Source organism: Bos javanicus, chromosome 8 (assembly GCF_032452875.1).
Source record: "Bos javanicus breed banteng chromosome 8, ARS-OSU_banteng_1.0, whole genome shotgun sequence".
Classification (NCBI taxonomy): domain Eukaryota; kingdom Metazoa; phylum Chordata; class Mammalia; order Artiodactyla; family Bovidae; genus Bos; species Bos javanicus.
In genome coordinates, this window is record NC_083875.1 from 104,108,483 (window position 1) to 104,125,770 (window position 17,288).

General features: G+C 55.3%; 1 protein-coding gene across 3 annotated transcripts in view; it reads left to right on the forward strand.

Moving 5' to 3' along the window:
• COL27A1 (collagen type XXVII alpha 1 chain) overlaps positions 1–17,288 on the forward strand; it is a 152,899-nt gene that overhangs the window by 106,637 nt on the left and 28,974 nt on the right. For all 3 annotated transcript variants that reach the window (XM_061426616.1, XM_061426615.1, XM_061426617.1), the window contains exons 32-41: positions 179–232; positions 1,451–1,504; positions 2,390–2,443; positions 3,836–3,889; positions 5,715–5,768; positions 9,728–9,835; positions 12,045–12,098; positions 12,215–12,322; positions 13,499–13,552; positions 14,517–14,570. In XM_061426616.1, the coding sequence (XP_061282600.1) occupies positions 179–232; positions 1,451–1,504; positions 2,390–2,443; positions 3,836–3,889; positions 5,715–5,768; positions 9,728–9,835; positions 12,045–12,098; positions 12,215–12,322; positions 13,499–13,552; positions 14,517–14,570 (648 nt within the window). The remainder of the gene's footprint in view (positions 1–178; positions 233–1,450; positions 1,505–2,389; positions 2,444–3,835; positions 3,890–5,714; positions 5,769–9,727; positions 9,836–12,044; positions 12,099–12,214; positions 12,323–13,498; positions 13,553–14,516; positions 14,571–17,288) is intronic.

The window sequence follows — 17,288 nt, forward strand, 5'->3', positions numbered from 1 at the left end:
AGCCCCGTTAGCCACCTTTCTCATCCTGCTGTGGAAATCCTGAAGGTTCTAGCTGCCCACTCCCATGTGTCACATGGCAGGACCCTCATTCCATACGATAGCTTGACTGAGACCCAGGGGCCAGGCAGGGCGGGGAAGGCCAGGGAGGGACTGAGGTCAGCTTGCTTTGTCCCTGCAGGGCCTCCGGGGTCCTTCCGGTCCCCCAGGCGCCAAGGGCCTCCCAGGAGAACCGGTAAGTGCCCATTCCCTTGCTCTTTGCATCTTTGCCCCTGGCAAGCTGGTCTCAGCTGCGTCCTCACCTGCTGGGTGGTGGGGGTGGGGGGTGTTGTCCTGTGATGAGACCAGGAGAGGGGTTAGAGAGGGGCAGTGTGGAGCTCTACCACCCCCATGGATAGGCCTCGGGTCCGGGAGAGAACACTGGCTGGGGAAGTTCGGGGCTCTGGATTGGGTCTACCTGCCTTGCCTTCCAGCCTCAGTTTTCTTGCCAGTAAGATGGGCATAATGGTTCCTCTCTTGTCATCCTGTGGTGAGGATGAAATAAGGAAGCGTGTAGAGAGTGCTTCAGTTCAGTTCAGTCGCTCAGTCGTGTCCGGCTCTGCGACCCCATGAAGTGCAGCACGCCAGGCCCAGTGCTTAGCACAGCGCAAAGTGCAGGGAGCCGCATCCTTCAGGTCTGCGAAGGAGAGAGGGCAGTGTGCAGATAAACCCATACGCTGTCGGGGCCCTGCAGAGTCCAGCATGGCTGGTGCGGTCAGAGCTGGATCTCGGGGAAGGCGGGACACGGTCACAGGGGCCAGTCACCCAGAGCCATGGATGGAGTTAGTTCTTTGTCCCAGAGGCAACAGGAAGCTGTTGAGGGGATGGAAACAGAGGGGACCTTTTAGGAGATCTCCCTGGAAGGGTGGGTTTTCACAGAGTCGGACACGACTGATGCGACTTAGCAGCAGCAGCATACGCTGTGTTGAGGAGCCCCATGAAGAGGCTGTGGCTGTACTGATGGTGATGAAGACAGCACCGTCTTGGGGCTTGGGAGGAGCGATCTGAGGGACAGGGGGAGGACTGGAGATCAAGCAGCCCACATCTAGAAGCTCGGGCAGATGTCCTTTGGAACAGTGGGTGGGCGAAACTGCGTTCCAGGCCGAGGGCACAGACTGAGTGAGGCTCGGGAGCCAGCCGGAGGCTTCTGAGCAGGGGAGGCCGCCCTGAGTCTTCAGAGATGCCTAGGAGAGGGTGCTGGTGGACGGGCGGGGGGTGATGCTGGATGCAGGTGAGGAGGGAGCTCAGGACCAGGGTCCTCAGTGAGGCGGGGGTGGGGGTGAGACCTGCAGAGTCCCAGGCTCCAGGGTCCTCGCCCTCACCTGTCCCTCCAGACTGCACTACCAAGCCTCGGACCCCAAAGAGGGCCCAGGCTGGCTTCTCCCGACTGTCTGTGTGTCTGTCTATCCTCCAGGGCCCTCAGGGACCCCAGGGGCCAATTGGCCCTCCCGGAGAGATGGGACCCAAGGTGAGTGCCGAAGGCCCTTGTTCACCCCGTGGTCTTGCTGGGGAGGAAGCAGCCCTTCCCAGCCCTTCTCCTCGGGGCTCCCTGTCCCGTGTCCTGCAGGCACTGGTGGGGAGATGGCCTGGCAGAGAAGGTAGATCTACCATGATGCCAGAGGGGGTGGGGTTGGGCTTCCCAGCCCAGGGGCAGCGGGTGGGATGTAGGCATGCCAGGACCCTCATGGGGGGTTGGCAGTGCCTCTTTTTCGGCACGCTTTTTGGCAATATCCCCCATCCTGACCCTGCTGGGACTTCATCCTGACACGGAGGTTTGACTACTGAACCAGTCCTCCTAAGGTCTTGCAGCAAGGAGCTTGAAAGGGGTCTCAGGCACCCCTGCCTTCTCCAGGGGAGAAAACTGAGCCCTAGGGTTTATGCAGGGGCTGTGGCCATGCTAGTGATGATAACTTGGGGATCTCTCCCACCCTTGTCATCCTGGCCTGGCTGCAGAGAGAAGAAGGGCTGGAATCCCTCAGCCCTGAATGTAGCATCTGTTGGCTCCCTCCCCTGTTGTTATGTGAATCATGAAATTTTCCTCTCCTCGCTTGCCAAGGGCTCCTACCGTGGTCAACCACACTCATGGGGAGGGCGAAGGCTCCAGCAGCCTCTGGGTAGCCCCAAGGCTCCGCAGTCTGAGCCCAACCACCACCCCCCTCGCCTAGTCCCAGTTCTAAGCTCCCAAAGGCTGCAGCCTGCTCCCAGCTCTGGGTCTCTCGGGGTGTGTGACCTCGGGCATGTCCCTTGCCCTCTCTGAGCCTGCCTCAGTTATCTCCTCCCTTGGCAACCAGGGAAACCAGGGACCAGCCCTTGCTCTAGGATGGACCCATGGCATTTTTTTTTTTTTTTGCAGGGACCACCAGGTGCATTGGGAGAACTGGGCCTTCCTGGGGAAGCTGGCATGAAGGTAAGAAGGGGATGAAAGAAGAGAAAAATAACTTGCTGAAACCAACTCCCAGCTGGCGGCCACGTCCTCTCCGTGGAAGAGAAATGAGCCTTTCTTGTGCCCTGGATAATGGGTTCTCTGTGCTCCTGGCTGGGGAGTAGGGCTTGGCCATGGCCACAGCAGATGGCCCAGCCGGCCTGGAGCCCCCTTCGCTGCCCCCCCACCGTCTGGCAGTGTTTTCTCTGGCACCTGCCCCATGCCGGGGCGGCCGGACCTCCTGGTCTCCTGCGATAGCATCTGTGTTTCAACGCTAGTGCCCCTCATTACCTGCAGGGAAACAGGAGCCTATTGATCCCTGGGCTCTGGGGAGACCCCGTCCCCGCTCTGCTGTTGGAAGAGGACCCGCTCCCTGTGCAGGACTTGGAGGCCTGGAACCTTCAGTCTTGACTTAGTTTCAGAATCTTTTGCTGGAATAATGCAAGAAACTACCCCATGTATAAAACAGAAATGGGACAGTTCTGGTTGGGGCCGGGCTGGGGACTCAGAGCTCCGCCTCCTCCTTGTGCCTGCAGACACCGGTAGAGAGAGAGTGTGGCTTGGAAACCTCCAGATGAGAGAGACCCTTCTGGGGGTCTTTTGGAGGATGTGGGGGACGTTTAGGGCTTCCCAGGTGAGTCACTGGTGAAGAATCCGCCTGCCAGTAGACACAGGAAACGCGGGTTTGATCCCTGGGTTGGAAAGATCCCCTGGAGGAGGAAATGGCAACCCACTCCAGTATTCCTGCCTGGAGAATCCCACGGACAGAGGAGCCTGGCAGGCTGTAGTCCATGGGATTGTAAAGAGGCAGATATGACTGAGTGACTCAGCACACATGCATGACAAGGGACATTTACTCTGATTCATTTAGGGCCTCTTCCTCATTTGGGTTTCTCTCCAGGGCTCTCAGGGGGTGGGTAAAGGTGATCAGCCTCAGAGTTGCCATCTCTGTATTTGATACTCCCTGGAGCCAAACTAACTGCTTGGGTTTGGATCCTAAAGCTGTCACTTAGTAGCTTCATGAGCTCGGACTGGTTACTTAACCAACAGTCGCTCAGTCTCCTCATTTGTAAAAGCAGACCCCTTCCCTGGCAGGGCTGTTCTGACAACTAGCTGTGTGAAATGAAAAAGCACTGAAACAGGGCTGTACGTGTGAGCTAAGCTGTGATGGTGGTGTTCGTGGTGGTCCTGAACATGCCCAGGGCTTACTGGGAACAGGGGCTGTGGTTGGCATTTCACAGTTTCTCTCTAGTCCTGGAGAAGACTTGGGCCCACCCCTGCTTCCCCCACATCAGAACTGATGAGAACAAGAAGGTGGGGTGAGAGCTGGGCTGGTCCTATCCTCCTGCCCATGGACTTGTGTTTGGCTTCTCCTAGGGTGACCTTGGGCCTCTGGGCATCCCTGGGGAGCAGGGCCTCATTGGGCAGCGGGTAAGTCAAAGCAAATTGATTCTCCCTGGAAAGTCCCCTTCCCTATCCCCCATGGTATTTGGTGGAGGGAGGGCCTTTACTCAGCTTCCTTGAGCCTCAGTTTCCTCAGCTGTACAAACAGACCACGAATTTCTGCAGCCTCATCCAGCCTGCCTCTTGGCAGGCCAGCATTTCTGCAATGCAGAGGTGCTCTGCAGAGAAAAGCATTCTGTGGTCAAAATGTTTGAGATTCTGCATGCTCGGTGTTCCCTCTTACAGGTTAGCGGGAGCATTTTCAAGGCTCTGAGAAGGACTGCAACCAAGAAATTGGGGGTTCTTTTTGTGGGGATCCAGAATCTCCAAACTTATTTGACCTCCAAGTGTTTTTATTGACAAACACCTGTTATCACCCTGTTCCATGGAAAGTTACGTGGAAGGTTATCTTTCCTTTTACCAAAATAAACCCACAGAGCTTGGCTTCCTTTGAGAAGGTTTGGGACATCTCTGCACCCATCCGTCTATGTCCTGTGCTTGAATTATAAGGTCCCTGCCTAAAAGTGGACTCTGGGTGCTGTGAGGTATACAGAGCAAGCATCCTTTAGCACCTTACGGATGGGGAAGGTGGGGCCCAGGAGTGAGAGAGAGTTAGTGTGGAGGGCTTTGTTAGTGCAGGCACCAAGCACCCAATCCAGTTTCTCATTTGTGCCTTTTTCCAATGCCTCCTACTACTCCCTGCCTAAAGTTAAGAGGCTCCACAAACTGAGCTAAGATGTAAAACGAGGGAAGAAGGCCTTGAAAATTGAGCAGTATAGTTTCTTGGAGTACTGTGTTAAGCAGGATCCTGAGGCTCCATCTGGGGTCACTAGGAAAGAGCATGACGTGCACTCACTTGATGCCCACTGTGTGCCAGGCACTTCACAGCAGTGAGTAACAGAAGGCCCTGTCCTCATGAAGCCTCATTCTAGTAGATCGATTAATGATGTCTGCCATGGACGCAAGAGGAATGGCTAGTAGGTTGACTAGTGATGCCTGCCATGGACACAGCAAGGATGGAATCTATACCCTTGTCCCGTCTATACCATCCCTGTATTCGATGACTTCTGAGGCCCCTTTCAGCTCAGATGCTGAACAGCTATGAACAAGCAGAGGGAGACACAGACAGTTTGACAGCCCGTTAGAGACCCGAGACATCCAGAGGCATCTCTGGGGCCAGAAAGGCGAGCAGGGACCCTGGCTGAAGGTCAGATGGGGATTCAGGGGCTTGGTATCATTCCTAAACTTGCTGGCAAGAAAGTCTGAGAAATGGCCTCACTTTCCTCATCTGAGAAATGGGATTCCACCAAGGTGTTTTATGAAGGCTCACTCCAAATTCCCAGAAGAATATATCTAACAGCCAACATCTGTGGGATGCTTATACTGGCTCTCGTAGGAACCCTTAAAGAAAGTGTATCAGCCCATTTTCAGATGAGGAAACAGACACCCATGGGGGCTAAGAAGGTTGTTTGAGGCCAGACCACCATGAATGGGAAGCCCAGTGGGGGCACTGAGGTCTGACATCAAAGCCTGTTCAACCAGTAGGCTTCACTACCTCCCCAGTCCAGCCAGCCCACCTGGACACAGGACCAGTACTTTCTATCTTGGGTAGCCCCTGCCCCACCCCAGCCTGCACACAGAACAGGCTGTGGCTTGGGGGTCTGCTCCACTGGTTATTTGTTGCCAGACATTCTGGGGCACTACTAGAGGAGATCAGGGTTGGGGTCTTGCTCTAGTGTGGGGGAGGAAATAAAATCACACTGGAACCCCCTCCCCAATAATGTCTCCTCATCTTTCCTACTACCCTTTCCAGGGAGAGCCAGGCCTCGAGGGTGACAGTGGCCCTGCAGGGCCTGACGGGCTGAAGGTAAGTGTCCTTCTGGTGCAGAGTCTGGGGGAGAGGGAATATTCTGGAACTGCCTTCTGCCTCTGGCCCCACTGCCATCCCATCCAATACCCAGGTATTCCCCCAGAAGCACTGTGTTCTCATAAACTCCGAGATCAGTCATCCAGCTTCTAGGGAGCACAGGCTGTGTAGGGGTAAGCCCTGCTCGGCGCCCGCTCCCTACCCTGCTCACGGACTGGGGACTAACCCCACCTTCTACTCCTCACTGCCGCCTTTCTCCTCAAAACTGCAGCTTCTCTTGGCTCAAGGTGGTACCAGGCCAGAAGCTTTAATATCTATTATCTTCCAGACATCTTAAAAGATCAGAAGAGTAATCACCACCCGTGACTCACAGCCACTATTTCTGGAGGAATAGGCACAGACTATCAGGGAATACACTAAGCCCTTTGTATGTATCACTTAGATCAGTGCTATGGGGTAAGTCCTGTCTTTGGATGAGGAAACTGAGACTCAGGTTAAGCAACTTGTCCAAGGACACACGCTAGTAAGTGGCATAGGCAAGACCTGAGAGTCGGCTACCTCTCTGCACCATGCCCCTGTTCTAAAGGTGAAGAGACTGGGGCTCAGGCTGAGGTGCGTGCATCCAGAGTCTATGCCTGTGAGTGAAAATCCAAAATCCAAACCCAGGGCTCGTTGGCACCAAAGCATGTGGGCCCATCTCAGCCCTGCTGGTGAGATTCATCTGTCAGCCACAGATGCTGGGGCCTTAAGAAGGTGCTAGGGCTCCCCCAAACCCCAGGGCAGGTGGGCATCGCTCTCTGTCTTTGCAGCCCCCACCCCTCACCTAGCCCTAAACTGTTGTTAGGTGGGTTTTCCCAGGGCTGACCTGTCCCAGCCCAGGCTTCCAAGTGTCACATCCCAGGATTCCCTCGGTCACCACTGATTCTCCTATGACCTCAGATACACACCCCCTTCTCTGGGCCTGCGTTGCCCTGTCCCCAGGATGCCTAAGTGACAGGCCCCGGCTGGCTCCCCAGCTGCCTGCCTTTTGCTCGCAAGGTTGAGAGCGCCCCCTGTCTGCCGTCCATCTGCCTTCTTTCACCTCCAACCCTGCTGCATCCTAGGGTCTGGCTCCGGAGACCCAGAGCAGCTGATGGCCTCCCCACACTCTTTGACAAGTGCCTGCATGAATCGCGATGATGCTGATGAACATTCTGGCTAAAATGCTTTGTACACTCATACACTTGCGTCACCTGCCTTCAGAGCTTTAGATGAATTAAGCTATTTAACTCTCCCAGCAACCCTCCGAGCTGGATTCATTACCGCCTCCATTTGACAGATGAGGAAAGCAAGGAATGGTGTGTGGGGGCCTCCCTTACCTCTGGGCAGCCGCCTCACGTCTCCTTGGAATCTTTGCTGAGGTGGGGTGGGAGGGGGTCGTCCAGGCTTGGGCACCTCAGAGTCACTCCTGCTCACTTGTGGTGGCTCCTGGGCCCTACTTCTTCCTCTTCCACTCCCTCCAAAGCCAATTCTACGTAGGGCTGGAATAGTTGTGCAGATGTGTGGTGTCTGGGCTTCCCTGGCGGCTCATATGGGAAAGAATCTGCCTGCAATGCAGAAGACCCTTGTTCAGTCTCTGGGTCAGGAAGATCCCCTGGAGGGCATGGCAACCAACTCCAGTATTCTTGCCTGGAGAATCCCATGGACAGAGGAGCCTGATGGGCTACAGTCCACGGGGTTGCAAAGAGTCAGACACGACTGAAGCAACTTAGCACACACGCAGTGTCTTCCTGGGCTTTGCATGAATCCAGGAGAGAATCTATTTCCTTTACGGCGTTTGTCCGAGCATCACCTTCATGGCGAAAACAGCCTCTCAGACGTGCACAGCACTTTATCATTTATGCTGATTATCTCTTTTGAGTTTGCTGATGGTGGCAACCATGACAGGGATTCCTACTAATAGCTCACGTTTATCCAGCGCTTGGGCACTAGATGCTATGCTAAGCTATTTACATGGATTATCTCCTTCACTCCCCACAGTAACCCTTTGGTGCTTATTTTGCAAATGAGGAAACTTGCCCAAGTCAACAGCTGTTGAGATCTGAATCCAATAGCGGGGGAGGAGGTATTGTCCCCTGAGCAGAGAACCCTGGAGTGAGAAGAACCAGAACCCAGGGTCTTACCTGTGCTCTGCCATGAGCTCACGTGTGGCGTTAGGAAGTCTCTACCTGTCTCTAGGCCTCATTTTCCCCATCTGTAAATATCGAGGATTGAGCTGGGCAACTTGTAAAGGTTCTTCTGAGCCCTGACAGATGTCCTGGATTCTGGGACCCTAGTCCTTTACTCCCAGAGCCTTATCTGCATGGGATCCACCACTGGGTGTGTGGGAACCCAGGCTCTGGGGGTCTGAGTAGGTCTTGGAGCCAGTGCCCCTGCAGGGCCCAGGCTAGGGCCCCTCCCAGAAAGCCAGCCCAGCCACCTGGAACAGGCTCTCTGCCTCTGAGGGCGAGGAGAGCAGGTGGCCAGGATAACAGGCCAGAAGGGGAATCCTGGAGCCAAGAGCATCCACAGGAGGATTGTCAGGGCCAGCCTTGTCTCCATGCCAGGCTGGGCTTGGAATCTGAGCATCTCAGTGGGAAGGGACCTCAGAGACCCACCTGCTCAACCCTCTCCTGGTGCCCAGATCTGTTCTGCACTGGCCCACACCCCAGCTTGGCTCTTGCCTCCCTCAGCTGTGTCATCTCTGGATCGCCCCCTACCACCACTCATTGGGGCATCCTCTCAGACCAGAGCTAGAAACTTCCCCAGCCATCCTGGGCCCCAGCTGCCTACACCCAGAGCCCAGGGCCCTGGCGCAACCAGCCTGCAGACTGCTCTCAGCGTTCTGGTTCCCAAGTTCCGGCTGCTTGCCCTGGTGCACCCTGCTCTTTCTGCTGGACCCACACCAGTCTATCAGTGTCCCTCGTAAAGTGTGGTGCCAGAAAACAAAACTGGTAAAGATGCTCCTGCCTCTCCAATCCTGCTCCTCCACCCACCCCTTCCTCCCCACCGTGGCTTCATACCCTTTCCCCGGGGGCTTCTCTGTCCAGTCACAGCTCAGCCACCTGCAGACCGGCCACAGGCCCCTGCTGCCCTGCCCCTCCCCACATCTGCCTGTACTGAAGCCCTTGCACCTGCTCTGCTCACGGGGCCCAAGGGCAAGAGCCCCATCGTGGCACAGCCCGGCCTGCTAGAACACGGCCTGAAATGACAAGTGCCGTGTAAGCATTCGCTGCCACCCACCCGACAGAGGAAATGTACTGCAGCCAGTGAGAACGAGAGCTGCGCAGAGCAGACAGCAAAGGAAGCGCTTACTCTCAGTAAATGGAATAAGACATTTAAAAAAAACAATAGATGGAAACATGCAGTCCAGTTGGATTAAGCCTTTAAAGCTAAATTTACTAATTTCATTGCTTTGGAACAGTTGTTTTAGCGCTCTGAAGCTGGTATGTAGCCATTGAAACTATTACTTGTTACTTATTGTAAATGGTTTTGTGTAAACAAGGGTTGAAAACGCAACTCAGAAACATGGGAAGAGTTTGTTCCGAGAGACTGAATGGGCTGAATTTTTTCCTTTATAAAAATTTCCTTAAGCTCTTTAAGGCTCTTGTTCTCCCAGTGTGTCTACAGGGCTGGAGAGAAAGCATCTCAGTCTTCCAGCCTGACCCTCTCCTGTAAACTGCACGGGGTGGGCGTGGTCGAGGTCTTCTCTTCCCTCTGATTGGCCCACTCCTTGGCCTAGGCAGGGCCCCTGGACGATGTCATGTACAACAGATGTGTTGTCTGTGCCAGGCTGACCCTTTTGGCTGAGCCATCAGGGGAATCCAGGGTCTGGTCGGCTCTGGACATCCCAATGGAGCCCTGAGGTTTGGCGCCTCTGATGGACTTGGTGACTAATTTATTCTCTCTCTGTCTTCCTTCCTCATGTCTTTCCACCCCAGGGGGACAGGGGTGACCCTGGGCCTGACGGTGAACGTGGCGAGAAGGGCCAAGAGGGACTGAAGGGCGAGGACGGCCCCCCCGGCCCCCCTGGCATCACTGGCGTCCGGGTGAGTGTGCACAGCTGTGTGCCAGCATTTGTGGCTCCCGGGTCAGAATAATACACTCGTGCCTTCCGGCGGTTGGGTGGGAGGTCATTGGACAGCAGCCACCAAAGGGTCTTGTGTGTCTATCCTTCCTTCACTGGAGCACTTTGCAGAGCACAAACCTGGCTTTGTCCCTCCGTACCTTCCTAGTGCCCACAGGAATAACGTCACTCTCCTTGGTCTGTCTGCTGTGCCCTACACAAACCTGGACCCTGCTGACTCATCCTGCTCAGCCCCCACATTCAGCCACACTGAAAGTAGCAGGAGAGGCATTGGTCCGGTTGCTGCGTGAGCCTTCACTTGCTCTTGCCCCCTCTGGGTCACCCCTTTGGTATGATGAAGGCTTTGGAAGAACGTGTGCTGAAATTGTTTTTGAGTTCCAGTGTTCCGGGAGCTCTTTCTTAGTGAACTTGTGAGCATCATGACTGTGGAATGGGCAGAAACACGTGGGGCAGAAATAGCCCTGACCCGGAGCCCGAAGGCCAGGTTCTGGCTCGAGCACCCACTGTCACTGTGACTTTAGGCGCATTGAACTGCCTCTCTCTGAGCCGCGGATTTTTCATCTAAAGAACTGATGAAACTTTGGATAGGAAAACACTGTATAAAATGAACTAGAAATGTAGCAAATTATCTTTATGAGTATGGAGGAGGACGTGACTGAAGCTGGTGGTGGTGATGATGTAGTCATGATGCGGGGGATGGTGATGGTAGTGATGAAGACGTGACTGAAGCTGGTGGTGGGATGATGTAGTCATGATGGGGGGGTGGTGATGGTACTGATGAAGATAGTGGTGATAGCAACAGTGAGGATGATGGTGGTGGGCGTGGCGGTGTGACGACGATGGGGATGGTGGTGATGCAGCGGTGAGGAGGGGTCAGCGTGGCTGTGGGTATGGGCATGGTGATGCTGGTGATGCTGGTGGTAGAAGTGATGACGGTGTTGGTGTGTGATGATGGACGGGATGGTACTGATGATAGTAAAGAGGATGGTGGTCATGGTGATGGTGACGGGGGGTCGATAATGGCGGTTGTGGTCGTGATAGTGATGATGGTCGCGGTGAGGATGGCGGGGCTGATGATGGTGGCGGGACTGATGCGCTGGTGATGGTGGTGGCCGAGGCAGGGGTGTGACGTGGCTCTGGGGATGGTGTCGGTGGTGGTGTTGCAGTGTTTCTGTCCATATTTTGCGGTCACTGCCAGCTCTCAGACGCTGGGACTGGAAGGAGGTTCGCTGGGGCCAGACTGTGTGTGCGTCGGGTGGCAGAGGTGATGAGAGGCCTGTATTTGAGTGTCTTTGGCATTGAGGCCGCAGAACAGAAATCTCCCACTCTGTGGCCTGGAAACAGTGGAGGATTTAAAAATAGAATTTTATGAGCCATCGGGGCCTTTCCAGAAATATATCTATATGGATGGAGCCCAGCAAATGTCTTCATTCTGGCCCTGCAGTCCCAGCCCACTGGATGCTCTCGCCCTTACTCAGGGTTTCCCACACCACTGGGGTGCTCCCAGCTGGAGCTGGGCCTGTCGGAACAGGGGGCCAGCAGGCTGCCCTGTCCGGGGGGACTCCCGTCTCCCTGGCCCTGGACTGCATTCTTTGTCCCTGACTCACTCCTCCTGCTGATGAGGAATCAGCCATTGCAGTCACCTCAGCCCACTGGCAGATGCCACCAGCTCCTGTAATCATGACTCACAATTGCCCAGACAGGACCGGCTTAGGAAAAGGGGTGTCCCAGAAAGTAAGAATCCGCATTTCGTTCTACCTAGCTGGGTGATCTGTGTCCGCAGGGTCTCCGTCTCCCCGAGACTGTTTCTTTAGCTCTAACGTGGGATAAACAGTCCCTTCCTCCCAGCCCTGTGGCCAGAATCGCCCAAAACATGATGCAGAGTTCAGATACAGTACCTGGCCCGTGACTGAGGCCATGCTGTATTTAATTACTGGAGGAGCAAAGGACCTTGAGATTGTCAAGCCCAGGGCTGTCAGCTCTGTGAGGCCAATACCACCTCTGCCCCCACTTGGCAAAGATGTGGATCACAGGAAACATGGGCATTGAGTGCAGAATCAGTTTGAGCCCAGGCAGTCTGCCTGGGGAGTGAGTGCTCTGCAAATCTGTGGATCTGCCTCAGTTTTCTCTCATTGCTCATCTTTTTCTCTCTTCCCCTCTTTACCTTTCAGGGTCCTGAAGGAAAACCAGGGAAGCAAGGCGAGAAGGGCCGGACGGGAGCCAAGGTAGGGACCCCTCCTCCTCCTTCCACCTGAATCGGGCCATGCCCCTGTCGCCTAGCTCCCGCCCTCCCCTCCCCTCTGCGGACACCTGGTGATACCCTGTCTCTCCCCCACTGCAGGGTGCCAAGGGCTACCAAGGACAGCTGGGTGAGATGGGCGTCCCTGGAGACCCCGGACCCCCTGGCACCCCAGGCCCTAAAGGGTCCCGGGGCAGCCTGGGACCAACGGTGAGAACTGTCTGGGTGGCTGGGGTGAGGGTCATGGAGCCGAGGGCAGAGAGGAAAGCATTGCCCACCTGACTTTGTGTCTGCCCTCCAGAAAGATCTTTGGAATTGTGGATCCCTTTGGGGACCTACAGAAGCTCTCGCCCCTCCCCCTGTAAAGTACATACAGCACAGAATTTCTTGCCGTTTGAAGGGAGTCTGTGGATCTTCTGAAGCCCTTTATAACCCCTGATTATCAAGTCCTGCTGTCAGGGTGTAGGGAAGGGACCAGACCCTTGAGGGTATTTCTATTGGACAAGGACTTTTCCCATTGGAAATAGATTCACGCGGGGGGGGGCAGGATGAAGCTACTGAAGATTCCTGGGTGACCCTGAGGGTGGTCCAGCCCACTGCTGGCCGGCCCTGAAGGAAGGGCCCCTTAAGGGTTTGATCACTGCAGCAGGAGGAAGACCCCAAGAGGAGCCGAGGGAAGGGGCAGACAAGGCTGGCACAGCATCTCTGAGCGGCCGATGTGCGCCGATAAACAGCTGTGCTCGTTCGCGGCATTTGCAAGATTCCGTGGTGTAAATGCTCCCACGGTAGCCGACTTCCAGCTACCAGCATGATGTCACTGAATGCAGACTTGGAGGGGATGTGTGAGAAAGCTCCATTAGCTGGTAGAGTCGGTCTGTATCCCCAGGGTTTCACATCCACGGGGGGTCCTGGAACTGTTCCCCTGCAGATACTGGCTACCCAGGGATAATAGTGTTTCTGCCACACAGATTCAATCAACAAAAATATCCTCATGAGCATAGATAATAACAAAATGTAGTAAAATAATTAGGAAGGGATGAGTTTGGGATATTTATCATCTGTGTTTTTAATATAATTGATTTATCTGTAAGTTCATATAATTTAACTTTTCATCATGGTTTTATTTAATAATTGGCTCACAAAAGTGGGGAAAATTTAGCAACTGGCTCTCTAAACCACTGGAGCTGGAAGCGGGAATGGCTGGGGGAGGAGGAGTGCTCTGGAGAGCCGCTTGCTTTCCACCTCGGTCTCCGGACCAGGTTCTGAGCAGGGCGGACGTGCCAGGCTGCGGGGCTGAACTGGGTGGGAGCCTGTGGGAGAGACAGTGTCCGCGTTCCTTCTGTGAGAGTCACACTGGGTACCAACAGGGGTCTTCTCCCCTCACAGGGTGCTCCAGGACGGATGGGGGCCCAAGGAGAGCCGGGACTGGCTGGTTACGACGTAAGGAGCTCTGACCTCCCCGCTTTCTGGAACTCTGCCCCGCAGGCCTGGACTCAGGCCGCCTCGGCTGCTGCCCCCACCTCCTCCCAGCCGAGGGCCACACAGATTCATAGTCTCCCTCGCGCCCAGGAACACCTGGGTCCGCAGACCAGCAGTGGGCCAGACAGGGCTGGGGTGAACAGACAGAGAGCCCCCCTGAATCCCTGGCCTCACTCAGTCCTTCTTCCCCGTGGTGGGTGCTGCACACACCTCGTGTCTGAACTTTGCAACTGCTCTCTGTGGAAGTGGTGGGTCGGAGCCCATTTTTGCATCCTAATTTGGCAACCCCCCCACCCCTTAGAGGCGGCCAAACCAAACACATGTTAGACATCTGGGAGGTGAGGCCTCAGAGAGGCATGCGGCTTGCTCAGAAAGGGAAACTGAGGCTCGGGGAGCCAAAAGAATGTGTGTGCAAGGCCCGATGGCTTCTGAAGCTTGATGGTGGGATCCAGTGTCTGAAAGAGAAGCAGCAAGAAGAGGAGGAGAGGCAGAGGGCAAAGGAGAGGGGAGCTGGAGAGTGGGTGCTGGGAGCCCAAGGTGGGAGTCTGTACCTTCAGGCCTCACCCCGGCCTGGGAAAGCCTGCTGAGGCAAGCATTTGCCTCCTGCCTCTGCCCAGGAGGACACACCTAGGGGCTCTGCTGAGAACTGCACCCAGGTCTGCTCCAAGACGCCTGAGCAGAGGCTTCAGCCACTCAAGCAAACACCCCTCAGAGGAGTGTCTGGGGCCAACATGGCATGTCCAGGTGGCCATTGCTCAGAGAGGCACAGAGCCTGCTCAGAGGCACACAGTGAGTTGGGACAGAGCCAGGACCTGATCGCACAGCCCAGAGTGTCTCCATCTTTGAGTTCTTGTCCTTCATCCTCTGCTTCTCCCGACTCCTCCCTCCCCCGTGCTCTCACCTCCTGCCGTCTTACCTCTTGCAGGGACACAAAGGCATCATGGGACCCCTCGGACCTCCTGGACCAAAGGGTGAAAAGGTGGGTGTCTGGTCCTGGGTGGCAACTGCTTTCTCATATCTGGGGCCACTGGGAGCAAGTCCTGGGGCCACTGAGGCTGGGCTAGCGTGGGTTCATGGCAGGCTCACCCCTGTTCATACCCTGGCCAGCCCAGAGGCCAGTGTCACCCTGGCTGTGGCCTTCAGGCAGGAGTCATTAGACCTACATTTAGCACAGGTATCTTGGGTGTCATCTCGCCTGGCACCAGAACAAAAATGGACACAGTTGCTGCCTTTCTGGGGCTTCCGGTTGAGCAGGGGAAATGGACATCAGTGATGTAAGGATGCCATCTGTCATTTGTGTGAGGATGGGGGAGCAAAGCCTCACTAGTGAATGAGATCACCTGGTGAGAGCCAGGGGAGGGCTTGGGATGGAAAGTGAGAAGCACCAGCATTTCAAGACCAGGAACTGCCCAGGCAGAGGGAAGGTGTGTCCAGGCCCCACCCCTTGGCTCCAGATTCAACAGAAGACAGGAAGTGGTAGAAGGAACCTCGCTGATGGCCACACCCCTCCCCACTGTGTAGGTGGGGATGTGGATCCCACAAGTCTGAGGGTCACATTCTGAGACAGCACCGAGCTGGCCCAGGACCCAAGTCTCTGGGTCCTACATTAGCGGAGTCCCTTCCTTCCTTTCTTCCCTCTTCCCCTGATGGCTCAGCAGGAACAGGCTCCTATCAGGCGCCCCCCCACCCCACCCCACCGCCCACCACGGTCTCCTTGTTCCCGGCTCCCCAAGCCTCCTTTCTTTTGCCGAGTCAGCTCCCCACTAACTACATCCCGCTGTTGAGTGAATCACCCTGGCCTAGCTTGCCATCCAGCTGGCCCCTTCTTCCTGCTTGGAGAAGAACAGCTCTGCAGCCAGAGTGGGCCGCAGGCTCTGACACATCCCACAGGAAGCCGCACAAGCCTCACACAGGACCCCGAGTCCCTCCTCGGCCCTCATGGTCTGCCAGGGCTGGTGCAGAAAGGGCTAACACGAAGCCTGAAACAAGAGGGTGCCTTCACTCTGGGCCGTCCACAGCCCCGGAGGCAGTCCCTGTGCCTGCAAGAGCTAGAGTCTGACCCAAATCTGCCCTGAGTCTGCTGGGGCCTTGGGAGGGGCCCCAGCATTCCCCAAGCCTTGACTGCCTCATCTGTGAAGTGGATGGGTACCTCGGGCACGTGAAGCTAAGCAGGACATCACATATGCGTCAGCCAGATGCACTTTCTGATTCTATACGGTGTTATTTTGTGTTCAGTCATTCATCTGCTAACCAACAGGTGTATATGGATTTATAATGGTTATTATAATGATTTAATATTTAGTATGTTCTCATCTCTGAGCATGGCAACCCGCTCCAGTACTCTTGCCTGGAAAATCCCATGGACAGGGGAGCCTGGTAGGCTGTGGTCCATGGGGTCGCTAAGAGTTGGGCAAGACTGAGCGACTTCACTTTCACTTTTCACTTTCATGCATTGGAGAAGGAAATGGCAAACCACTCCAGTATTTTTGCCTGGAGAATCCCAGGGACAGAGGAGCCTAGTGGACTGCCATCTATAGGGTCGCACAGAGTCAGACACGACTGAAGCAACTTAGCAGTAGCATCTCTGAGCTAGGGGCTGTGGAATGATGCCCTAAAGAGCTAGCCGACTCATTGGAAAAAAAAAAAAAAAAATCCTGATGCTGGGAAAGATTGAAGACGGAAGAAGGGGACGACAGAGGATGAGATGGTTGGATGGCATCACTGACTCAATGGACATGAGTTTGAGCAAACTCCAGGAGATGGTGAAGGACAGGGAAGCCTGGTGTGCGGCAGTCCATGGGCCACAAAGGGTTGGACACAACTGAGTGACTAAACACCACCGCCACCACATGAATGGTCACTAGTCACGGCGGGATGGCACTAGGGAGGGAGGAAGAGCAGGTTCCTGGGGGAGACCCCCGGGGCAGACCGCCCTCTCCAGGATTTCTTCACACTCATCACCATGACGCTGGCACGGAGGTGTCCGGACCCCACTCGACAGGGGGAGAAACAGAGTCTCCATGACACTGCAGGACTAGCTCAGGATCAGTGTGGGGTATGGCAGGACCAGGATTTAGACTGTCTGATGCCAGGCCTTGCTTTTCCAGTCGGAAACAAGACACTTCAATGAACCAATATGTTGTTCAGCTTGGGGCTTCCCTCGGGGGGTGTGTGTCTATCTTCAAAGGCAGTGGCCATAGGAACTGGGAGATGGGATGAAACTCTGGGAACAAGGAGAAAGGGGGATGGAAGGCTTCATCTTGGGGTGCGAAAAATGCATCCCCAAACTTCAGCTACAATGTGTGGTGGGTAGGAGAGGGGGATATCTGTATAGCTAGCTTTGGGCCCCATCATTGCTTTGATTCTTGTATGACCTTGGCTAAAACCCTTCCTTCCCTGGGTCTCAGTTTCTTCGTCTGTAAAATGGGAGCAATGGTCACAGCAGCATAGGTATGTTACATGGATTCTATGAAACATGCCTCATGAAGTGCCTGGCGCACAGAACCCACGAGGTAAACACCAAGTAAAGCCCCCCAGTCCAGCTCTCTCCCTTCACACAAAGACGGAGCCTTGGGACAAGGAGCCAAAGAGAGTGGTCAGGGAGAAGAGGGAATCCCTGCTTCTTGGGCCAGCCACCACCCCCCCTTCCCGGCTACAGCTGGTTCTAGGCCTCAGGCCTACTCTCCTGCCTTCGGTC